We start from the raw sequence: 26463 nt of genomic DNA, 5'->3' as shown, positions 1-26463 counted from the left end.
TCGCTGCTTTAGGAGCAAGGATGTTCCCTCCCCCTCCTGCTCCTTCCTCGGAGGAGGAAGAGGTATTTGATGTTAGTTCACAAAAAAAAATTTAAAAAAATAAAAAACAGATGAAGTTTATTATCCACGTTACAATTTCTTTTAAAAACAAAGCATCCAGCTCTCTTCAAAGCTTCCAGGCTGAACACAAAAGACAGTTGTTATCACTCAGTTTTCAAATCAAACTTGGATTCTTTTCTTCTTTTCATCCAGGCCAGTATTTCAGGGAGTCACTAAGCGTTGGGGACCTTCCTACCCCAGCTCTACAGCACACATAACCCCACCCTTGTAGCTGCTGACTTGACAGTTCAAAGGACTCTTGGGAGGTACCCAAACCAGCCTGGATCCCACACAGCCCCTGGAAAAATCAGCACCTGCACTCAATATTACTGAAACACATTGCAATGCACCAACCTTGACCTCCCAAAACAGGTGGCCCCAAGCAAAGAGCCTCGTGCACCCCCTTCTCTGGCTGTGCAGCTGCTCTGGGCTCCTCTCAGAAGAGGGGTGTGCTGGTCTCCAGCTAACAGGACCTGCATGAGATCCAGCATCACTTGAGAGCATCCCACTGCAGATTGGAGCCAAGATGTTTGCAACTGGTTCAGGGCACAGCGCTGACCTGCAGCAGCTCCACACAGGCTCCACGACTCCCCTCCAGCTCCCCACCCCTCCCAGTCCAGCCCTGCCACTGGCACAGGGCTCTCTCCAAACTGAGCATGGGAAGGCTGCTTGTCTCACACCCCTGCAAGACACAGCACATGAGGAATGCTTTGGATTTCCTGGACATGCCCAGGTCGCCCCCACAGAGTCTGCTCAGCAGGTCTGGCACATTTCCTGCGCCTCGTAGCACCAAAGAGCCCCTCTGTGCTTGCTCTGTGGCCACCTCTCCAGGCTCCCCAGGTATTTGGCAGGCTGTTCCTCTGACCACCCTGATGGAAATCCCAGTGAAACAGGCAGTGTCTCAGATTCCACTCACAGTTTCTGGAAGGAAGCACGTCTGGGGAAAATCAGATGTGTGGTAGACCCACAGACCCAGGCCTTCAATGAGTCAACTTTAGTGCTGTCTAGGGAAGTCTGCACTATGGAAAATGCCTCCCAGGTGACAAGAAAATGATATTGCCTTATTTATTTTAGACTTACCTCCTCTCTGATACCCCACACCTACTCATTTCAAACTGATTTACACAGAGCTAATTGATTCAACTTCACAGCCTCCCTCTGAGTTGGCAAAACTACTGCAGAGCAGAGCACAGAAGACTACAGCCCTTAGTCCAACAGAGTTACTTGGGCAAAACAAGCACTGAAAAAACACTCCAAACACTCTTCCTTGCCACCAGCCAGCCTCCTAACCTGCCTTCACAATGAGACCAGAAAAACCAAAGCCCTGGTCCCAAACAGGCCAGGAAATGAGGACACAACTGCTTAATCAGTGACAATTTTGAAGTGTTTTATCTATTCAGCTCTCCCTTTTGCTGCTACCTCCCAGGCTACTGATGCCTCCACACTTGGGTACTGCAGCTCCTGCCCAGCTGAACCTGAGCCCTTTCCAGCTGGGCTCCCACACTGGATGCCAGGTCCTTCAGGCCTCTCCTGCTATATTTTCCTGTAAGCTCTCTGCTCACACTCTGGCTACATCCCAGACCCAAGCAAAGGTGCCTTGCCGAGGTACAGAAAAGTTGGCTGAAGCTGGGATCAGGCTACAGGGCTGGAAATTAGGAAGCACATGATTTATGATGGAAGCTGGCACATGTCCCAAGCACAAGGCATTGGACAAGCTTGCTTATTCCTTCCCCTCATCGTTTCTGAAATCAAGGTAGACTTGAGACCAAAATTTGAGGGCTGTCTCTAGACAAGCTAGAGCTCTGATTTTGGCTGGGCTCTGTGTGCAAATAAGCAGTAACACCATAAAGGTCACCTTTTTGAGCAGTTCACTGCTGTAAAATGGATAAAAACTGGAACTAAAGACATCCCTCAAACAAGCCAGCCAGGAAAAAAAAGAAACAGCAACAAAAAAAGCCCAGATAATAAACACTAAAATATCCAGAGATCCTTATTCCTTAGAACTAACTAGATGCTTTTTAAGTTTAGGAAACCATGTCGACTGCAGATTTTGGGACTGCAACTCATCAAATAAGTAAAGAGTAATCTCTGAAGCAAAAGTATGGCGTGGTCATAGAGCAGGATCCTGCCACAAAAGGACCAGAAGATGGTTCTTCTCCCAACTGCTTAGAAAGGGAGAAAAATTTGCCCAAAAAACATCCCATAGCTCTGCATAGAAAAATTAAAAATCAGTGTTCACATGACCACTCTCAAAATCTTGTTCCTGGTTTCAAAATTTATATTAAAGTTTCTCACATCAACTTCCAATTTTTTATCACGTTCTGGTTCTGGTTTAAAAAAGAAGAATGAGCAGGTGGGCTTTATTCTGCCTTCACAGAGCCAAATACAGGAGCTGAACAAGAATGACAGAGCTTTGGAGGGGAAAGAACCAGCTCATTGACCCAGCTTCACAGAATCCTTTAGGAGCTCCAGTCTCCCTGATAACTCCATTTGTCCATAATCTCCCTCTATAGGCACCCAGCAAATCCCCTCTGGTGCATCAGGGCTGCTTTCAAATCTGTCTCTTTTCCTGACACACACATACATGCCCCAAGTTCAAACTTGTTTTTGAAGCAATAAAGAGATGCAGAAAAATTGTAAATTTAAATGACACGGCGAGGTGGCCAAGTGTGAAGTGAGCCCATCTCTCCCATCCTTCATTTAAAAGGATGAGACAGGACAACAGAAAGCCTGCTGCAATCCCTGTGAAGAGGTCAGCGTCAAAACTGGGCCACGTAATTTGCCATTTGAGAAAACAACAACACACAAATAGGAGGACTCTTCAGACCTCTCCTCATTAGGCAGAGAAACCATTTCTGCAAGAGGCAGTTTCCCCTTGGGAAAGAGGAGAGGGCAGTGGAAAGGCAAGTGAACCAACACGAGATTGGCACCACGACGTGTGACCCCGTGGCGAGCGAGTCCCTGCGCTCTGCACTGCCCACAGGGGATTGGGGGAGAGAGCCAAACACAACGAGGCAGACAAAAATGAAACCTAACAGCCCACACAGGAACACACACACAAAAAAAGATATGAGAGTGAGGGATTTTCCCCTGCCAAGAGATGTTTGAGGAGCCCTTGGGTCCGATCAGCCTTTCAGCCAATTTATTCAATCAGCTTAAGCTATCAAGGTGGCAATTCCGTCGCTTTTGTTTCAGGACTGAACTGCTGCAGGTCAACCCACCCCAAGAAGACCTGCTTATCTGCCTCCCGGATGTTCGACACTTAAAGGTTATTCAGCTGTACAAATGCTGGAAAGAGCGTGCCGGGCACTCAGGGTGAGACTCAAGCCACCCGGGACAAACAAGGGTAGTGAGCATCAGCATGCTGGGCTCCAGCAGAGAGCTACCATCTCCCTCTGTGCCCCAGAAAGGAAAGCAGAACAGAGGGAAAAGCATGTCAATACACAGATATGAGTGAATATATTAATGCTGCCTAACAGCATCCTCTTCCCTTTGCAATGCCACCCTCCATGAGGAAAAGTAGAAAGCCACACTCTTGAAAACAGCTCCCACAGAGGACAATGCTGTTCTCAGCTCCCATGAAAAATGAGGGATCTGAATGTGCTGCCCATGTCTGGGGAATCTGCCCAAATATGCAATGATTCCCTTCCAGCAGCAGTGAAAAATATACACTGTGTAATAATCAAGAGACACCTAAATCAAGCAGTTCAACAGCTCTTGCTCCAAAATGATTTAAAAGACCATACTGAGTTGCTGGAATCCTTCCTGCATACTCCCTGTAATGACCATGAGGCTACTGGAGCTGGACTGGAGATCTTGTACTGGCACTGTTTTTGCTGCTGTCTGAAATGCAGCTCTTTCTCCAAAAAGCAAGGGAGCTCAGAGAACACACATGAAGAGAGCACAGTACCCACAACAGCCCACGTGAGCCCTGCTACCAGTCTGACATGGAGCTGCAACAGGTACCAATGCCATCAACATTTGGGGTAAATTTGGGAAGTCAGCAAGAATCCCGTGATTAATGTGAAAAGACTCATTTAGGACACTGATGTGCCAAATCTTCATTAAGACAACATAAAATGGTCAAATTAGAGGATAATCAGATTTCTTTCATGTAGGCAATACAGATTAAAAAACAGCTGTGAAAGTTATATTCATTTTGTCCATCCTTAAAATAAGTCATTTTCCCTGTATTTATAGAAGAGGAAAAGCTAAATATTACAATAGGGGTCAGCTGGAGTTCAGCACATTAAAAAAAAAAAATATCCCAGGAAACTATTTCAAATAGAAAACTTTTATTTGCCTAAACCTGGAGAGAGGAAATTTAGATGTTGCTCAAAAGGAAAGTATACTGTGTTTTCCTCCTGCAACACCCAACCAGAGTCAGCTCAGGAGCCAAAAACCAGACAAGCTTGTGTATCCATTACAGAGCGCTCTCCATTTCCCCTGCACTCCTTATTCCTGTATCTTTATCTCGTCCAGCAGCATTGTTTTCTACCCCATCATACTCTCTGGCTATTCTTCCATAACCTCTTGTGCCTTCCCTAGACACCTATATTCCCCATGCACACAATTTTTCTTCCCAGCCTTTATGTTCTGCCACAAACTGCTAGTACTGCTTCCACAGAGCAGAGTTTCCTAACTAAAGATGGTTATTGATGTACAGTACTAGTGTTTTAGTGCAGTAGCAGAATCAATAAAGCAGGAAATACTGCTTTGTCAGATTTTTTCCAGCGCATGCTGGGAAATATTTTTTACTGCCTTTGGATGGTCACAGAGGTTTTCTTTAGAGATCACACTGGAGCATGAACTGTGTCTTCCCTAGGAAGAGCTGAAGCTCTCCTACCCTCTAGTGACTGGAACAGAACAGAGCACAGGGTTGAAGATTTTTTCCTTTTAAGCAATACTTTCAGTCTCCTAAATCAGCACCACACTTCAGCATCTCTTAATTTTATTTTGAAAGGTGGTAAGGCACAAGACGGAGTCTTGAGACCTGAAAGACTGACAGCTAAAGATCCAAAAACATGTATGTAAAAAAATTATGCAAAATGCAATGAGATATTATGTAAAAGCAAAAAGAAAAACCAAACTAAAAAATCCTAAACAAATGGAAAAAAAAAACCACCCCAAAACTTTCAGTAATAGCAACCAAAACAGGATTTTGACTATTTTGAAGAAAAAGAACCTGAGTTTAAAAACCCAACTCCCTTTCCCAGGTCCCAAAGCCAACCAGCATCCAGAGACAGCTGTGTGAGAAAGATGGGGATCAAGCAACGCTGACCAAGCCAGGGCACAGTAATTTCCAGAGTTTTAGTTAAAAACTGAAGTGATAAGCTCTTCAGTTATTCCATCACTGTCTATCATGTGGCATTCAGGCATTCCTGGCAGCTCTCTGCTCCAAGCACTGCAAAATCCCTGCAATCAGAGCTCCAAAGGCTGTACTTTGCACTTCTTCTATTGACAAAAACATTCTTGCTGGCACAATACCTGAGACAGTTGGCTCCTCTATACAGCACACCACAGTTGTAATGAATAAAACAAGAGGAGGTTAATGATTCAATTTATTTAGGCACAAACCGATAGTTACAGAGGGAAAATATCATGAGAGCACACTCATCTTAAGAGCCAAATTCTGCTTTTCAGAGACTGAGACTGTACAGCTCTCAAGCTGGGTACTGGGGCTTGCAGTGTCTGTATCATTGTTATTTACTCAATAGCAAATTAAAGCTTTACAGAACACATAAAAAGCCACAGTCTGCTTCCTGAACAAGTTAAAATCTAATGCAAAAATGATACAGGAATATAAAAGTAATGGAAGCCTGCAGGGATCCTACAGGAGACCAAGGGAAGCAAGCTACACGGACATGTGGCAACACACAAATCTTGGAAAGCCTGTTACAATGGAGGTAATGAGAACTCCCTGCTCAGCCTCCATCCGAAGAACAAAAGGAATTTCAAAACCCACAGGGGCAACTAGAAGAAATACTGCCTCACAAAATTCCACCCATGGTGAGTGGCAGCCCCAAAGACAGACGGGGATCCAGGAGAGCCTCGTTCAACTCCTGCACCAACCACCATCTGTGCGTTCTGAAACAACTCAAACCCTCCACAGCTCCTCTCATGTTGGTTGAATTACACCCCTTTCTTTTGTACAGGAAGTTTTTCTCTCTTTCTACAGCTCTTTGTGAATTGGGTCTTACGTTCACTTGCCACTAGATACTACCACGGCACCTACAATTAGAAAACAACAGCAATTTCCCATCACGATGAATAGAAAAATCAAGAAAGCAAAGGTTACAACAGCCATCACATTGTGACAGGTTGCCTCCTCTACACTTCTATGTTTTCTTTGTTTAGACTGTTTCAGAGGAGGGCACAGATTTTGGGAGGGGACCTTCATTTTCTTTAAGTAAAAAAAAAAAAAAAAAAAAAAGTATTACCTTGGATGAAGTTCTTTTCTTTCGACTTGACCATCTCTGTTCATGAGTCCCCATTATTGTACCAAAGACATTCCAGGGAAAGGAAACAGGTAAGAAGTAAAATGGGGAAAGTGTTTAGTAAAATAATTCAAACAGAAGCTTGTCAAATGAGTTAGAAAATCCTATTACAAAATAGAGGGCTAAATCTACAACTACATCTCCATCTACTTTCCCTGCTTCATGGAACATAACAATCAACAAACTCAAAATACCTGCATTGCACCAAAAAAAAAAGAGGCAATAAAAAAAAAGTAATTGAGAATAAAAAGTGGAGGGACCCAGAGCCATTAGTAAGAAACATGGCTTATACTTTTGGTGCTATCTGGTTCTACAGTAAGCTAATTTAAAAAGGGGGAAAAAAATCATCTTGCTGCTAAGTGCTAATGTGGACAGAGCTATTTCACTGTTCTGACTCCTTTGGAAATGGCTGAGCAATCTGCATTTGAAATATGAGGGCTTAAAACATTGTCTTTTAAAAAAATTACAGTGTGCACCAGCTCTTCTATCATCTACACTCTGAATGTTAACTAAGCACCAAAGAGTACCAAAAGCTGCTATTTAAACCAATAAGCTTTGTTTCACTGGCTAGGTCCACTTTAGCCAAGGCCTTAATAAAAATCCTAGAATTCCTGAGGTTCTCCCGACTAAAATGACTTTTTTGCTAAAGTAACTTTACATTTTTGCTTCACCCCTTCCTGCAATTCAGTAACACATGCCAACAATGCTGATTGTATAAGTGAGAGGGGAGTTCACATTCCAGATAAAACCCATCTCATATTATAGACATATAAATACACCATTATTTTAAATATTGTGATTAAGCTTTCAAATAATCACACAGTGAGGTAAAATTAACTCTATCATTACCTTGTTATTAATTAAGGCTTTACAATTCTCAAAAAGGCATCTATTTGAAAAATAATAACGAACAGCAGATATTCTACATTAGCTTCTTCTCATTTTGCTTTCCAGCCTCTTGAAACATTTATGTTTCTATAAATAATCCCATTCAGGCTGGAATTCCATACCTATAATTCACTAAAGTACTGTAAACAGCAAGTTTCATACCCGGCTTTGCAGAAAACTTGTAGAAATATTTTCTCTTAATATGTATTACACATATTTAAAACTAGGTCTGGTTTTTAAGACAGTCCAAGTAGCTGCCTGATCTTGGGCATTCTCCACCCCTTGCTGCTCAGGAGCGGGATTAGTTCACCAATATTTGTGTGCTGTACACACTGTATAAAACACTAGGAGAAAACTTTAAAAATAGATGCAAAAAAGCCACGTGCAGGACCTGAAATTAAAAAAACTATCGGTTGCAGTTATGGTGTTCCCAGTCTCTGACCAGCTTCTCTGCATTTCTGACATCACTTATCACCACAAATCACATTTCTGCATCAGGAGCCAAGTTCAATTAACTCAGTGAAGAAACTGACAGTGGGAAGATCAAGGTTTTACAAGCAACCTCCTCCTCTCAGCCTGGTGCTCCTCCACACGACTGGGGCAGTTTAAGTCTTAAAATTCATGCTCAATTTTTAGCTTTCACATGGATAAGTTTTTTCATTGTTGTTAAAACAAAAAAAAAAAAAAAAAAAAAAGGAAATATAACAGCTTTTCTTCAGCCTGTCCATTGCAGTGCTGGGCACATACCCAGAGCACAGAGAGCACTGCCACAGTGCACATCACAGTGACAAGACAGAAGCACCCAGCTACAAATGTCTACACAACTTTAACCCAGCTAAATACAAGGATTTTTTTTAAGTTATGCTCTATCTCGATTTCAATATTGAGTCTCAGAGGATGAAAATAAAGGTGGCATTTCCCAGTAAATTAGATTATGCCAGCTCTTCTTTTCTCCCCCCTACAAATTCCAGCTATAAATTTGATTTCCTAAGCCACTTACATTTCTCTTGAAGTCTCCTTGCTTGACTGCTAGACTCAAGTTTAATACAATCACTCCCATGTCGTCTTCTAAACTGTTGGGATCTTCCAGTTTTAAAACCTGTTCAGTAGTTCTACAAGGCAACAACAGAAAAAAAGAAAAACAAAGAAGTTGTGCATTTATTGACTCCAGTTAACTCGAGTTGATTATTAAAGGTCAGGCTGAGCTGTGCAAATTTCAGCTTCTTGTCTGAAATTCCCAATATTGAGTTTAAATGTTAAAATGGGAAATCTGGAGAGTTCTTTCTTGGTTCTGACAAAACACCCCTCTTTTAATAATGCAGCATAGTGTTCCTATAGCACTACTCACTACTCATAACTCTCCATATGCAGGTACACACTGAATTAAGTTACTACTACCTCCACTACACTGAAGAGTGACAGGGAAACTCATCCAAGTGAATCTTCTAATATTAATGGTTTGTATTTGACTCCAGAGATATTTACTCTGCCTGCTTTTAATCCCCCTCCATGACTCTGTTCCCTTGCTGAAAACCGGAATGCTGGTATTTACCTGGTGGCACTATCTCATGGACAAATTAACATTTCTAGAAATTCAGATACAACAGCCACGGGAGCTACAACACCCCCTGCACAGGAAAAACTCATTCCCCCCAAAAAAGTCATCGCACAGCAAGGGAGTATAAAAGAAACAACTAAAACTTGAATTCCTGGCTTCCAGCTCCACACTGAGCCCAAGCAGCAGCAGCAGCAGCAGACAAAAGGCACAGGGCTTGCCTCGGCACTAAATCAGGGCCAGATGCAGCTGCTGCAGGCAGGGATGGATGAGGGGGAGGCTGGAAAAGGGGCACTGGCAGCTGGGAAAAACCTCCTCAGCCCCAGAGAAAGGCACCCCGTGAGGCTGAGGACAGGTCCCAAATCTTCTCCCCCTCTTCCTTCTTCCACCTCCACAAATTGTCCTGGTGCAGCTCTCCCTAAACAAATGCTGCACACAGAAATTCTTAGTGCCAGAACTGGGCTCTGTCCAGGTTGGATTTGAATCCAGTGCATAACGCCGGATAAAAACATGTGCAGAAGATTTATCTCAAGTGATTTCTCTTGAAATCCCCACTATTCGATCAACATAAGTTTTCACAAATAGAAAAATTTCAAGCCAGAAAAAAAGCATTTCACCACTTCCCTCTGTTTCTCAATTAAGCTCCATTAAAAACCTTTAATTAAATGAACTGTTACCTATTGAGTTCAAGTTCAGTGAGTGCCACAGATGCCGAACCCATGAAGTCTGAAGAGGTTAAATCACGATCGTACACCTGGTGGCAAAATAAGACAAATATTTCCAATTTTCACATCATAAGCCAGTTTTATCCCAGGCGATGAAAGAACAGATATTTTAAGCCCTTTCAGTTCAATTTTGTATTTGAAAGATCAAAGCTTAGATATAATTCAGGGATCACTTTCCATCTCCCCGCTTTAATTTGTATTTTTAGCTAAATATTTAACCAGCATTTTGAAAGTATCTTCTTAATATTATGTAAACAGAGACATGTGTGCTGCTATGGATTGTGCCTGCTCCTTTATACTCCACACGACAGCATAATGAAACGCTGCACAAAAATCAGGTACTTGTGCTTACAGATGTTTTAGCAATTAGTGCTCACAACTGGTAGCCTGTGGTTCTGGTAACTGCAACGTTACTCATAACCAGAAAAGGCTTTGCTACTTGTCACGGCTGCATCCCAGGTAATAATTCTGTGCAGCCCAGCCAAATTGCACTCCTAAAACGTGCTTCTGAAACTGCCCTTGGTTTCCCTGAGTTTGCACAAGCACGGGGGAAAAGAGGGAGGGGGAGAGAGAGAGCAGAATTCAGCTCCACGGCTTTAAACAGATCCAGTCAAGGAGTTTTATTTCAAACTTGGGTTTTTGCAGATGGAAAGCAAAACATACAAGTAAAATCTGGGAAAGACATATGTGCATTTTAATTTGAAATTGCTGAAGCTCTTAAACCGGATTGTGTTTTATGCCGTGCTGCTACAGCGAATAAAAATCAATATGTTTCTAAAGTTGAAAATAATTGCTTAAAAAAATATTGGGCAGTCTTTCAAAAATCTGAGACCAAAACTTACCTTGATCCAGAGGTTTTGATCGAGGGTCTGTATGGGCAGCACAACAGTTTCATCCCAAACTGGGTTGAGGTTCTTGTAGACTACCTTACTTTTGTAAAGAGTTTTGCCATTCAATTTAAACTTCACGTACGGGTCACTCGTACCTGTGATAGTTAATTAAAAAATAGATTAGCTTCAGCGCTGTATGCAACTCCACAACCTTAAATTATATTTTCATAAAATAATTAAAAAACAGTTAATTGTAATTACAGATACATGTATATATTTAATTACCTATATAAAAATTGCTCATTCATACAGGAAACCTACAGACAGAACCAGAAAGTTGCCTGAAAGCAGGCAACAAAAAAATCTTCTTTGTTTGCTTGATCTCTGTTGTTTTATTCTTAAGAATATTAATTGTTGTTTAACAACTCTGTTAAAATTTTAATTTGGTAAAAGAGCAAACAGAAGCAGCACTGAAGCACTATTTACAGGCCAACTAATGACACAGCAGAAGAGAGAAAATGTGATCCTGTGACTAGGAATATATTCAAAGGACCCAAACTCCAAAGCATCGTAACTGGGATAGGAGCTCCAAGGAAACCAGTAACAATAGCTAAAATACCCGTCAGGATTTCATCACTGGTGTCACTTTGCCAATTTACTTAAAACCCAATTTGAGGTTTCAGTGAAAAAAACCAGCAATGTTATTCATCAGCTCAGGATAAAAAGCACACAGAGAACAGACTCTGTAAAAACAAGCACTGTCCAGGTAACACGTTTTTTAATCCAAGTGGCACAATTTGCCAGGGCAATAATGTCCCCTGTTTTTATGGAGCAGATGTCCATGGACAGAGCGTGAGGCTCGTGCCACTCGGCAGCAATAGACAGACTTGCATCTGTCAAAGGAAAACAGAAGAGGGAATCAACTTTTTATTATTGTTATTAAACTGGTGGCATCTGCACCAACACCAACCACCGTGCAGGACACCGGGTAAAAGGGGAACAAGGCACAGGGAGGATTTAACTAGAGGATGGTTGATTTAGTTATTCCTACAGACTTTGCAAAAAAAATCTTCACAGGCTGCAAATAAAGGGGAAAATCAAACTGAGATGTAGCAGCATCTACAATTAAATGAGCCTAGGTGCCATTCATCTGTCATATCCAGTATTTTCTGTATTGTACGTGATAGTTGGAATTAAACTTCCCTCCTAATAGTTCAATTTTATTAGAAGAGTAACAGCTAAGGTGGTGGTCCCGGCTGGCCCCAGCCTGCAGCAAGGGCTGCTGGAGGAAAAGACTGATTTCTACAGCAGACTTCAGAGTCAGAAATAATCTGAACCTGTCCTCCCTGGTTCCCACTGGCCTGACAAACACATGGCAGTCCAGGATTACCCAGCCTAAGAGCAATACTCAGTCTTGCCAATGATTTGGTGCCCCTGCGAGGATGTGAAAAATCCATATTTAAATATCCAAAGCTCTCATCAGTGTTACATGAAGACAGACTTAAACACAAGAAAAAACAATTATGTGTAAGCATCTATTTGGAATTATGCAGCACTGTAAAGAACTGTGCTCTAGGGAGACAGACATATTTCTAAGAATTAGAGAAAGTTTTTATTCTGCTTTAATTTCAAAAGGGAAGAGTTGTACAACCTGGTGCATAAAGTGTGTTTCACTCCCAGAAGGAAAATATCAGTTGGCTTTCAAATACTGTCCACAGCTGATCCTTTTTCTGAATAATAATTGTTGGAAAAAAAAATCACTTTTTTTTTTTTTGGTTAAAAAAAAAGCTACAAACTTCTAAAATAGAATTTTCTTTTTCTTCTCCTCTAAGAGAGACTAATAATAAGGGCCTGATGGAAAGCCAGAAAAGTCAGAGGGCAGCTTCTCATTGTTCCCAGTGGGTTAGGACTAGACCTTTCCCTAAAAATTTCTCAGAACTATGATTATACTCTTATACAAAGCATCCAGCTTAAAACCAGCACAATGTCCTGGAGTGGGAACACAGAGATAGATCACAGCCCCACAGTGTGGGGGGGGGGGGGGGGGGGGCAGCAGACCTCAGAAGATGCAGAATTAAAAAATAACAGCACTGAGCTTTTTAGTGTCACTTCAAAAAGGTTTTAAAAGGCAAAAAAAAAAAAAGGCAAAAAATCCCCTGACTTTTATTTACAGGGCAAGCTGGATAAAACTGCATAAGTAAAAGTAAGAATAATAATAATGTCCACAACCTATTCTGTGCATGAAATAGCAACTGGCCAAGACAAGGAAAGCAACTGATGAAATGAAAGCACGAAGAGACGATGGAGGCAGGTGGTTTATGGCCATAACTCATCTGCTTTTGGCACAGAAAACCCATGAAAAAGGACAAAACCTGAAAAGAGAGAGAGAAAAATAGGAGATAAAGAATAAAAGCAAACAGCCAGCAAGTTCAATACCAACAAGCAGAAAACTCCAAGCCCTTTCTCTGAGGATGGGAAGCAAGAAGACTATAGCTAAGTAAGCCTCCCAATTGCATTATTGCTCTGAAAAGCTTTCCAGGTTGTTATACAGCAAAGGAAAATAAAAGGGGGGGGGGGGGAGAGAAGGGCTGCCCAGCACTGCTCATGCAAGCCAGGCTTTAACAATCATTCTCACGTGTTTATTTTTAATAAACTCTTCCTTTATATTTACATATAGAAACACACATATATAAAAGGAATTTATGTAAAAGGAATATATATATATAAATGAATATATGTAAAAGGAAAATATATTTTGTTTACATAAAAATACATATTGTACATTAAAAAAAAAAGGGAGGGATGTGGAAGCTATAATAAAAAGAGGCCTTTAATTAAATAAGATTGCCACTCTGGGATCAGGCCTTCATGCTTGTCAGCTTACTCTCAAAATAAACATCTCAAAGCGGGGCCTCAGTGGTGTCACTTACTCCAGCAAGGCAGCCTGGGTAATCCCTCGCTATCTTGACAGCTCCATAATGTTCCAGCGGCTTCACGGGTGAGCGGCGGCACCCGCGCCGCGGAAAATATTAATGCGGAGAATTAACGGCCAGAGAGAGGGGGACGGCGGCTTACAAAAGCCAAACAAGGCAAAGGTGTCAAGTTAGCACCGGTGTTAATTGTGAGGGAAAATAATTGTGGTGGGGAGCCTTGTGGTGCTCGCCTGTCGGGCTGTCACGGGGGTGACATCTCAACTAGGCGGGCGAGGGACGGGGCGGCGCGGCTGCCGCGGCCTACAAACGGCCACCAGCAGCTGGATTGTCACCTGGGTGGGGGGACACAGAGCACCTGGAGGTTGGTGGTGGTCACTGCAGTGAAGCTGGTGGAGAAATATCAGGGGTGGATGTGGCAGCACGGGACCAACCAGCGGCAGGCCCTGAGGGCCAAGCGGCACGGGAGCGTGGCTGCTGCATCCTACAAATGACAGAATGGCAGCTTCATGCCACCAGCAGCTGGATTGTCACCAGGGTGGGGGGACACAGAGCACCTGGGCGGTGGTGGTGGTGGTCATTGGGGTGGAACTGGGTGGCTGGTTGGATGCCAGGATGGATGTGGCAGCAGGGTCCCCAGGGCCTACCCCTGGTGGGTCCCAAGCGGCACCAGAGCGCAGCTGCCACATCCTACAAATGGCAGAATGGCAGCTCTGTGCCACCCAGCAGCTGGATTGTCAGCTGGGTGGGGGGACACAGAGCACCTAGAGGTTGGTGGTGGTCTCTGGGGTGGAACTGGTGGAGAAATGTCAGGGGTGGATGTGGCAGCACGGCCCCCAGGGCCTGCCCCAGGTCAGTCCCAAGATGCTGACGTACCTCTCTGCTCACTGTCTGGTTCTGGTTTCCTTTAAGACACCCCAGATTGCATCCAGGTGACCAAAATATTTGACAGGGAATGAGAAATAAGCCACGTGGGCAAGCCTCTCCTGATGGGATGAACAGCACAGACTGCAAATTACTGACTGCATTTGAATTCAGGGCTTGAAGCCTTCTGGATTCAAGCTCAGAAAGATGTCTGGGTCTATTAAAAGCTATTTATAAGAGACAATCTACAATCTAGGCAGAAAAACATAACTTTTTTTGAAAAGAGCCTGGTGATGCTAGAGATGAACCAGTCTAAAAAAAGGGGTTTTTGTTTATAATCTTCTTTTAACTGTGACAGAAATGGATAATTTACTGAAAAAGCCAGACCAATTAAAAAAAAAAAAAAAAGGCATTTTAGCATCCATTTCCTAGTGAAGGCAACTGAATCAACAACTTTTAAGCACGTGCATGCAGGCTCTTCTGAAAGCAAGGTCTCACTCACATCAGCTGTAGCAGTATCAACAGGGGAACGGATTATTGTTAATGCCAGTTGAGAATTTTGCCCCCAAAAAATATCTCCATGGTGGGAAAAGTAAGGTTCTTTGAGGTGAATTTGTATATTGTACAGTGAAACAAGTAGGTTCTGACACAATAAAATATATGGACAAAATACATATAAAAATCCACGATAATCTACTTCTCAGCCTAAAGCAAACCAAATAAAGGGTAAAAAGGAAAGTTGACCTCTAAAAAAAAAAAAAAAAATCATTCATCATCTAGGCTTCTTCCCCCATGAGAGAAAAAAACACTCATCTCGACAGTGATGCTGCCTGGAATTCCTTTGCATAATACCAATATAATTTCTATTTTCTTCCACTAACACTAAAAAGCAATGAGTGCAGGCAGACCAGACATCACCTAAAACCTGAGAAATTTTCAGTGAGCAAAAAGTTGTTGGGACAGAGCAGCAGGAGAGGGTCTAGTAGCCCAAGAAACTAAACTGTTAAAGGTGTTTTTAAATGGATACTGCTGCCCTCTAGCAGCTACCAAGAGGTGCATCACATCCACTGCTTCAGAACGAGGGAAAAAAAAAACCCAACAAACCTAGAAGACCCAATATAATTTCAAGCCACACACTGTTTTATGAGAGCAAACTTACTGGAAATGTAGCATATGAAACAAGTCTCGTTCCATAAATAAATAAATAAAAATGACCACCAAATTGCCTTAAAATCTTGAAAAAATCAAAGAGCAGTGTGAAATATAACCTAGACCATCTTAAGTTTTGGTTAAAAAACTAAATTTTAATCTGAAGAAGGAAATTAAGGATTTATTTTATAGGCATGTAAAGAATAAATATCTGAAAATCTTCCTAGAAATAGAATTACTGGAGTTATTTACGACAAGGAGTAAAAGACATTCTAAAATAGAACACACATTTTTCTTTTTAAGTGGAAAACCACTACATCCTTGCAGAGAAACAGCCAAGATCAAGGCTTAAAGGGGAAATCAGAAAAAAAAGTATTCTGCTGGCAGGAAATTCAGGTGATTTTGGACAGTTTTGTCCCCAGCTAGTTTTACGTGGCCAGATGGAAATGAAACATTGCTTGGAAACAAGCAGTCCCAATAGTTTCCAAGGGAAAATAAAACCAACCAGAAAAAGAAAAATACACACAAACCTAAAAAAAAAAAAAAAAAAAAAACCACAAAAAAAAACCCCAATAAACCAAAAAGACCAGAGAAGTGTGAAGAAAGTGTGTAAACAGTTTCAGGGAAGGTGAAGGAGGGGAAAAATTGCCTGAACTTAATAGAATGAAAGATGCAGATATAGCACTTTCTATTCAAGACACTTCAGAAACACCAAAAAAAAAAAAATTAAAGAAACAGAAAAACCTACAAAAATGCCATGTGACAAACATTAGGGACATGTGACACAAAGCACAGAATTGTCTTTGGTAAGAATTACTTCAACTGAACTCTGCTTTAGGCACTGGCAGAGGCTCCAAGAGCTCCCTGGAGCTTTCTCTTCTGCATGCTAAACCCCAACTCAGCATTTTTTTCTCATCTTCTGAATCTTCACCCAAATAAAATCTTCTTACAAGGTCCCAGAAAGATGCAGTGTGAGCTGCTAATGCAGGCAGGTGCCCCCCAAGACTCAGCTCTGATAACTGATGGAGCTAGAACAGTTTAAGAAACTTGGTTTTTAAACTATAAGTCTGACACAAGAAGAGTCACAGGGTATTCTCTGGGCCTAAAAATTCTCTTCCTAGTCTATCATTCCAACATTTCCGAATTTAACGTTACAAGGATTGGAAGACATAGAAATTGCTTTTGTTTGAACTCCTCCAGACACATAAATTGCTTTTGTTTGAACTCCTCCTGTTTTTCTGAGGTTCCTATCTCAGTGCATTCCTTTCCCACACCAGTGTAGGCAGGATGCTCACGGGGATCACTGTGCCCAAGGGCAAAGTTTCAGGCACTTTGCACTTCCAGAAACTGGGCTTGGCACAGTCAGACATTCTCAGCACAAGCCCTTGTTCACATCCCAAAAACATCCAGAGAAAACATCCAAACGAGTGCTCAGCACCATCCAAACTCTCAGCATTTGCAAATTAGCCATGATTACGCCTTTCAAAAAGAAGTGTGAGAAGTTGCCTAATACATGGCAATAATTAATAAATCTGAAGGCCTAATGATCTAATTGCAGATACCCTGAAAACAGAGAAAGTCTAAATTAATCAGCATGTTTGCAGAGAGCAATTCAGCCTAATTGCTCTGAGCATTTGCTTTCCAAACAATTACTTGCTCTAAGCTGACAAATACCCAGCAGAGCACACACACATCCCTTCCTCTGGCACTCTGGTATCAGCACAGACCCAGGCAGTGAAACACAGAATGATAAAACACCCTGAGCTGGCAAAACCCACTGGGATCACCAAAATCTAACTTCTGGATAGCCCAGAGCTATGAGTGGTGGGTTCCTGCAGGCTCACTGCTGCTGGAAGTTAAAAGTGTATATTATTCTACAAGTTTCTTTCTTTTTATTTTGTCCTTGGGAGGCTGATCTCACAGGGAGCCCCCCAGGACCCTGTGGCAGGGGGGGCTGTGAGATGTGAGAGCAGAGGATGATGTGCTGAGGACAAGGAAAGCAGGATGCACCCATGGAGGTGCTGCATCTTCTCCCCTTGCTCCCTTCACACTGCCTCCATCATGAGAGGAAAACCAACATGCAGCAACAGGAAACAAATGAAACCTGAAAGGAAGAAACAGAGACAGGGCACAAAGGTCCCATAAAAAAGATCCACAAAACACAAAACCAGGTAGAAAAGAGACACATACAAAGTTCAGGCTGGAACATGTGGTTAAAGGGGAAAGAAAAAGAAAAAAGACACCAAGCACAGCCACATCAGAGAACTGTGTTTCTTGTAACTACACTGTTTAACAGATGAAAAATGAACTTTAAAAGCACATGATTTGGAAATGGGAGGGGCTTCTCACCCTCACAGGCACCCAAAGCCCAGTTTCTGTTTATTTTTACAGCAGCAGAGCTGGCTTTGCCACCTGAAGGAAGGCAGCCCTTCCTTCCAGCTGTGGCATCCCTTGGTTCACTGCTCTGGAAGGGCGACTCCACCAGGAGCAACGTGCACAGCCAGAGCACCCCAGTGCCAAAGGGGAGCAGGACCTTGGAGATTGCTTCAGGTTGACTCAAACAACCACAAGGCATCATCCTGCCCTGTGAAGGTGAACCAGCAGGTGGAAATGGGCTCCAGCCTCCCCCAGCTCAAAGCATGAAGTTGGACTTGACAAAACAAGGGTCAGCAAGGCCCTAAAATCACTAAGGGTGCCACAAGATGCCAACACTTAGAGCACCAGTGATTGCTTCTTAATGTCAAATGAGATACAGAATAATCATCTCTCTGTTCTGCCAAGTTACTGCAGTGCTCCACAGATTTTTAATTAAAAAAATACATTTCAGCTTTCTTACTACCTGCAGCATTAAAACTACACAGATGCAAACTCCTTGCCATCACTGAAACACATCTAGTAACAATAATATCACAAAATACATAAAAATCAAACTTTTGGTGCTGCTATGTACACACATACATAACCTTCAATGTTTGGCTCATCCCCTACAAGAAGTATAAATGTAGGACCCATGCAGTGCCTAACATTGGCCCCAAGGTGCACACAGGTAACATGTCAAATTTTTCATCTGTTTAGGCAGTTTCTGCTCTGTGACTGGGTGAGACTGTAAGCAAGTAAATCAGACTCCAAGCAAGCTGATGAGCAACAGGTAACACCACTCTTATCCTACATCCCAGACAAGACATTGATTTTGACCCAAAAAAGGAGTTTTTGGAGCTTCTTTACTTTCCACCAGATCTAAGATCCTGCTCCAGCAGCACTTGGATTCCTTGGCTGGGGCACGTATGTTGGGTTTTGCTGTACAGAGGCTTTTTCTTTCACTTATCCTTCAAAAAATAGATAAAAGAGGAGAAGAAAACACTGAAACTCTGATTTATCTTTCTTTTCTACATTGTTGTGCAATTTAGAGGAAGCACATGCATCTCTGAACCAGTGTCCTGGACTGATGCAGCCTCTCTATAGAGAGTAGTACAAGGAGAGGAGCTGCAGAAAGTCAGGGACTGGAGAGACACGAGAGACAGATAAAAAGCAATGCAAGAAGTAAAAAGTGAAGGAAAAAATAGGAAAGAGCAGATGTTAACAGGATTAATATTATGAAGAGGAAAAAAAAAAAGTAATGAAAATCTGGTAAAGTGAAGGAGGAATTTATATCACACCAAAGGGAACAGATCCTGGAAAGAGCAGTACATAGTGAGGCAAAGAGTCAGAAAGAAATACTGGGAAAGTTGGAAAAAAGTGAAGTCTGCAGTTCTAAGTGGAACTCCTGCTCACCTTTACTTGGCCAAGCATAATTATTCCCAATTAATAACTTAAGCATATAATGAGTAAATTCAGGGAGAAACCTGTGAATTTCATGAGTAGTGCCAGGATGGTTTTTAGCAATATCTAAAATATCAGAAATATCCAATGTCAGAAATATCTCTCCCTGGTCACCCACCTTAGATTAATTTTTACATGTACACACAGATAAATACTTCTTACACTGGGACAAAACAGAGGCAGAAACAGACTGAACATGAGCACAAGAGACTTTACTCAGCTGCCAGGAGAGGGCATCACCCACCCACACTGCAGCCCCTAAGCCTGAGCTATTTAAACTGTTGTAAAATAAAATTATGGGGGAAAGTGCAAACATGAGAAGAAGGCAGGACACCACACTTAAATACCATTTCCTTTATCTTTATGTAGATAAAGAAACTCTCTCAAAAAATGTAAACTGATGGGTTTGATGACTGCTTTGTGATTTTTTTTCCAGATAAATCACTGATTGCATAAGAAATGAAAATTAAAATTAAGGAAAATTACAAGACTTATTTTAAACCTTATTTAGGCTAAAGATGCTGGGGCATAAACTCTCCACTCAGTCTGTGTGGATATTTTGCTAAATTCAAATTATTCAGAGCACACTGATACCCCCCAGCACAGCAGCTCTAACCAGCACCAGGGTAGGGGGAGAGGAGGGAAGTCTCACACTCCCAGCCCACAAGTTGTCTCTGGGGCTCTCTCACACTGAAGAGATGAGCAGATCTGACAACCTCCCACTTTCAAAGGCACCTTGAGAAAGCCCAGTGGCTGCAGGTCAAGCCCCAGCATCACACAAAGATGTCACATAACCAGAGTGACAGCAGAGGGCTGCAATGATGGGCATCCGCTGTGGGATTTTTATTTTTTTAAGGAGCCACCACTGCAGCATGGTGGTGACTGATGAATAATCATTAAGGCACTGTTTCCTCCCCCCCTGCTGCCTGTGCAATAAAAAGCAGCAGTTTTACTGAAGAAAGCATCCCCTCACATAGTCAGTTTACTAAATCAGAGGTCATTTGCCACAAAGCAACAGAGACTCATCAAAAGGGATTTTTTCCCCCCTTATGTTGTTTCCCTGTGCTGTCCAATGCTTTTCTAAGACAAGCATTTGCTTTCTTACACAACAAAATACAGCCTAGAGCAAAGTATGCTCTGTCTTCTCTAGAAATACTATTTTGCTGGAATTGCTCATTTCTAGCATCATTTTCCTAGGAGCAGTTGGATGTGTCCTGGCTTGTGCAGCCTGCTAGTAAAATCTGATGAACTGCTACACTGTGAGGAAATTCAGGCTTTTGTATAACCATAAAGATCTTAATCTAAGTACTGGTTCACTCCTTCCAAAAACTGGTAGGAAAAACAAGCATACACTCAACCAAAACTTACTGTTTTGGGAAGCCACGAAAAACCAGCATGGAAAAAGTTAACTGAGATACCAGACAACAGAAATATCCCAACAGCACCTCATGTAAAATCAGACAGGTCCCTCCAGGTGCAAACCTTCAACCTTCACAGGCCTTTAGGCTGTGCAAGCTTATTTCGTTTAAAACAAATGAATAAAGCCCATGGCTTCACCTCAAAAGAAGCTGCTCAGACATTTTGCAAGACAAAACTACCAGAACTGTTTCCACATGCAGGAAAAAAATATGAAATCAAGCCTGGACGTATGGAAGAGCTCTCTGACAGGTTCAGATGGAAGGTCCTGCCACAGCTGCTGCCTCAGGCTGCAGAGAGCCTTTGGCCAGGCAGCTCTTCCTCCACAGCAAGTGACTGGCTGCTCATAAGCATTTCTACTCCCTCTTTCAAAATCCTGAATAAAAGCCAGGTTAAGGGAAGGCATTGTCACACATTTTTTCCAGGACTTCCCCAAATATTTCATAATTTATTTGATACATCATCTGGGCGTGGGGTTATTGGGTTTTTAGGATGCTGTCATTGCTCAGCCACATCCCAGGTTGGAGAGGATTGTTGGCTTACAGCCTTGCTCCTGTGGTTCCCCCTTTTATTAACATCTTTGCAGATAACCCCAAAAGCACTCCTCAGAGCAGTTCCATCATTTAATAAACCTCCAATTATTCTTTGGAGGTTTTTTTGAGCTCAAATAGAATTTCTTGCAGTTCCTGAATGGGTCCAGGTGCCAAGGGCAGCCAAGAAGGAGCTCTGCAGCTGCACAGTCAGAGGGCAGCTCCCTCCCCTGGTGGATAAACCCAACCTGTGAGTGCCCCGACCTGCAGGAGAGACACAAGGCCACGACTCGTTGCACTGCAGATAAGCAGCCAGCTTGCTGCCAAACAGATCACTGATAAAGGAGTGAACAAAGTGATAAAGTGTGTGAATTCTGCAGGAAGCCAGAGGGAAGGTGGGGCTCACCACAACGATCCCTGATAACCAGGTTCCTGCCTTCCTTCAGGTGGATGGTCAGCAGGTAGGCAAAGGGGCTGGGCAGCTCACTCAGGCAGTCATTGGCTTCCTCCAGAGCCTAAGGAGAACAAAGGAATCAGTCACACACCTCTGGAAACAGATCATAAACGAGGCAGGTGTGCTCCCAGTGCTGCTGCAGAGATAAAGTTCTCATCTTTCCTTAGGGCAACCTTTTACAGAAAGGAAAAGAAAAAAACAGAAAGAAAAAAAAAAAAGAGGGAAAAGAAAAAAATAATTCTTTCCCAGGCTTTCCTTCACTATGCAAGTAGCTAAGTATCAGCATCAAGTATGTTCAACAAAGCAAGGATTTTACCTGAAAATGAGTGATGGTATAAGAATCACAAATGCATGCACACGTTCTTCAAATCCTATCAGCACATTTTTTTCTGAGCTGTTTCTTGTGCATTCAGAGCATCTCTCAAGTTGGAAGAGACCCTGAAAGTCCTTTGTATCCACCTGATAACCTCAGGAGGAAGAACACATCTCACAGAGCTGCTGAGAGGAGAGCACAGCACTTCTTTGTGCAGCTCCAAAAGAGAGAAGGGCAGTGACAGGCAGTGCTGGTTGGGAGCTTTTGCAGAAGCAAACTCAAGAGGATTTCTGCTCATCAGAAGTGCTGCCACAGAGTTACACAGCTCAGCATCATCCTCCTGCTGGAACACTCGGTGAAAACAGCTCTGGACAGCACTTGAGAGGTTATCAGAGGGCAAAGGTAGAGAAGTTCATCCACAAAGCAAACATGTTTTACATGAGAATAACATGTCAGAACTGCCAGTGCCTCTTCACACTGCCCTGAAACTGATTTTGCTACCTGTCAAAGCTGTGTTACTTGCTGTATTTACTTTAATCCAGTTTGTTCCTACACTGTTATTTGAGTATTCATGCTGCTGCTCTCATCAGTTACAATATAGATATTATAGAGTACTTCAAAAAATCCAGAACGTTTGGGTCTATTCAAAACACCAGCAACCACTTTGAACTACTAAAATCCCAAACAAAAACACAAATCCACCACTAAATAAACAAATCCCCCACAAACTGAAACACCCCCACAAAAAAAAACCCAACACACTCTGGGCAAATCTCTAGATGGGCTCTTCACCTGATGAGTTTTTGAATTTGTAAGAAGCAAAGAACCTAAATCTGAAATAAATTGTCTTTCTGATCAAGCTTCAAAATGACAGGACTTACCATTTGGTCATCGAAGTTTTGAGATGATAGGGAAGAGTCAAAATCCATTTCTCCACACGGGCACTTATAAAACAAAAGATACAATGAATTAGACAACAACGGAGGAAATAAAATGCTCCTAGCATCAGTAAGAAATTACTCATATATACAAGTAATGAATGAAATGCTCTTACTTATGCTTATAGATAATTTAAATATATATTTCTTTTTCCTGTTTTCCAGTAACTGCTCTTAGTCTCTTGAATTTAATCCAGGAAAAATAAGTGCCTGCTTCCAGCTAGGAATAAATTTCTTCTTCTCCTCCCCAGCACTGGGCGCTGAAGGTTCTTATCACAAACTCTCCTGATGTCTGAAGGTTGTTGTGTCTGCCAGCCGGCTGCTCTCACTTGACCACAACTTCTCCTTCACCACCCAAAAAGCAAGTTCCACTTAAAGGTTTTTTAAATCGTTTTTTTAACTCGGTTTGGTGCTTGGGTTTTTGGGGTTTTGTTGTTGTTGTTGTTTGTGCGGGGTTTTTTTGTTTGGTTTGAGTTTAAAAAAAATTGCTCAGGGGAAAAGTTACAAAGAAATTGTCAAAAGGAAAGGTGTCCTTGTTTTGGATGAGTTAATTTTCCTTCTAGTAATTGGTACAGTGTTCTGTTTTGGATTTAGGGTGAGAAGAATGTTGATAACACACTGATGCTTTTAGTTGTTGCTGGACAAGTGCTGTCCCTCTGCTGAGGAACTGGCTGGATATCAGTCAGCAGGTGATAAACAATTACACTGTGCTCACTAGTTTTGAATACTTTAACTGCTGTATCATTTCTATCAAAATATTCATTGTTTTAAATTATTAGATAAAATATACAATTAATATAATTAAAATTTTAGACTTTTGCATTATAATATCTTTCTATTATAATACATAAAATATTATTAGAATAATAATATTATTCTCCCTTATTAATCTTCCTTTTCTGTCCTTTCCTATCTTTATCTCAAACCATGAATTTTACCTTTTACCCTCAATTCTCTCCTGCATATGATGGTTCCCACTGAGCAAGGAGAAAATGTGATATTTAGCTGCCTGGTAGGTTAAACCACAACAAAAGAGAAAATAAAAATACAAGAAACATGTACTTCCCCCAACTTGCTGCAATAACTGGAAGATCCAAAGGATTTTTTAGGAGAGGAAGTCAAACATTTCTTCCTAAATACTGACTCATCCAAGACCTTGAGGCTCCAGTGGCCCAGCATCAGGTCTGTCTGAAGTGATTCACCAGCCAGGACACCTCTGATGCTCCCTCTGGCTGCTCCAAGAGCTGAAGAGGACCAAGGTCCCTGGGAAACTCCTCTGGTCTGATGCAGGGCAATCACAGGCCGTTCAAACACAAAGATTTATGCTAAGGGCAGTCTCTGCCTGCAGAAATGCACGCAAGGTGGAATTCGATCCTCATGTGAAAGGGTGGGAACATTCAAACCTCTCCCGATGAGAGCAGCATTGTGGGCAGCACTACAGAAACATTTAAAAGTCAACCAGCTCCTGCACCAAAGTACATAAATCTTGGCTGTATTGACATGCTGAAATAAATATAAATACCCTTTGTGTAATTCTTTTCCTCCTCTTCCTGCAAATACATATATTAGATATCAGGAAGTACAGTAATCCAGCATTGCAAGGAAGATTTCCCTTGCACGACAGACAAAATCTAACTTTATGGTTCCCACAGTAATCATAACTTGGCCACCTTGCAAAAACACATTAAAAGTGGAAAAATTATCATCATAAAGAGCGGCAGAAGAATTTTCTCACACAATGGAGCTGAGTTACAGCTGCTAGGGGAACCCTAACTTTGAATTTTCTGACTAGTATGCATAAAATCTCACTCATGTGCATTAAACTTAGTGTTTCTTGGAATCTCTGGCTTCACAGGAATCTCCTTCAGGCACCATCATTGGCACTGGTAATTGTCTCTCTTTACAGCTCGTTTTACACAGCACTAACACGGGATCAAAGAACTGCATTGAAATTATAATAATTTTTAAAGTATTGTCTTGGCTAGCTTGATACCATTTATTTTAAAATTACCCTCAAAATTATGATTTTGTTTTTATTCTGTTTTTTGTTTACTTGCATTACATCCACAGATACTGAACAATTATAATTTTAAATAGAAAAACTTGTTGGTTTTTTTTTAATTTTAGCTCCACATAATATAAATTACTGTTATTCTAGGTAGCTAACTGCAGTGAGATCACTGAATATAGATAAAAGTCATGGTGAAAACATAGTCCTGAAACCTTGATTTTATCAAACTACAGTGACACTTCAACTTTAAACAAAAGTGGGCACACCCAGAGGGGTCACAGCCCCAAATATATTTGCATGAAAACAAATCAAGCAAGAGTATGTATGAATATACATAAATTGAAAGTTCTTCTTTACAAGCGTTCCCACCTCTGCCTCCCCTTGGTTTCTGCAGAAGAAGTATTCAAAATACAAAACCACTGAGTGCATCTGCAACAGGACAAGGCTTTGGGTTGCCCAAATTCGCCCTAAACCAGGACAGTGACTCACTGCAAAGTGTTGGCAGGGAGATAAAGAGATATCAGAGCACTTCAGCAATGATACTGGCTATGGACAAAACCCAATGGCAAAAAAAAAAAAAAATGGCATTACAGGAACCTTTTACAACCTGAATCACGCAGGGATTCAACACAACTTCACCCGCTTCTTCAGCCTTGCCTAGCTGGGTGCAATGGGGAACAGAGAGCAAACCTCTCACAAATGGGAAAATGGTTTTTGGGCAGAGCCTTGGTGAAGATGGGCTGTGCTGAGCTCTGCAGGGGAGCTCACACAAGTGAGAAAACCACAAGCACACGCTGATCTCACAGAATCGGGTGGCCAAAGACAACCAGGAAATGAGTAGGTGGCATGTGACAAGCAATTCAGGGGGGAAAAGAGCTCAGCCTACATTTCTGCTTTTTTTAGTTTGTTTTGTTCCAGGGATCTGCCTTCCTTCTGATTTACCTCCCTGGGCAGGGAGTGATGCTCACACAAGAACAATGGGAACTCTTGTGCTCCTCAGAGCAACCCCACCCAGCATTCAGGGACCACAGTCCCCTAACAAACTATTCCTATCCCAGGCAAGCACAGCACAAACCCCGTAACTGTTCAATTAAGTACAAGCAAAGCTGAATACTGAGTTGTCATAGAATCATAGAATATTGAGGCTTGGGTTGGAAGGGCTTACACATCACTTAGATCCACCCTCCCTGCCATGGACACCTTCCAATATTGAATTTGTTTTTCACCAGATTCAATGTAATTAAATTTGCTCAATTCTCCTTATTTCTACTTACCTTTGCTTCACTCTCTCCTTTTATTCTAGAGGAGAAAGATCTTTATAAATTGCACTGGAGGCAGATAACAGTAAGGAAGCATATTCACACAGAGAGATGATTTGCCATACAAGTAGATACCAAATGATTTACACACATTTACATTTACACAGCAAATACAGAAATACACAT

General features: G+C 41.9%; 1 protein-coding gene across 1 annotated transcript in view; it reads right to left on the bottom strand.

The window, feature by feature from the left end:
* MCTP2 (multiple C2 and transmembrane domain containing 2) overlaps positions 1–26463 on the bottom strand; it is a 101459-nt gene that overhangs the window by 71806 nt on the left and 3190 nt on the right. The window contains exons 3-8 of the mRNA XM_066558591.1: positions 22951–23013; positions 21709–21817; positions 10607–10749; positions 9717–9793; positions 8485–8596; positions 6540–6575 (exon numbers count right to left, since the gene is read on the bottom strand). Coding sequence (XP_066414688.1) covers positions 6540–6575; positions 8485–8596; positions 9717–9793; positions 10607–10749; positions 21709–21817; positions 22951–23013 — 540 coding nt within the window. The remainder of the gene's footprint in view (positions 1–6539; positions 6576–8484; positions 8597–9716; positions 9794–10606; positions 10750–21708; positions 21818–22950; positions 23014–26463) is intronic.

This window comes from Molothrus aeneus, chromosome 13 (genome assembly GCF_037042795.1).
Source record: "Molothrus aeneus isolate 106 chromosome 13, BPBGC_Maene_1.0, whole genome shotgun sequence".
NCBI classification, from domain to species: Eukaryota; Metazoa; Chordata; class Aves; order Passeriformes; family Icteridae; genus Molothrus; species Molothrus aeneus.
The sequence above is the reverse complement of the archived record's forward strand: the minus strand, read 5'-3'. Positions and strand labels throughout refer to the sequence as shown.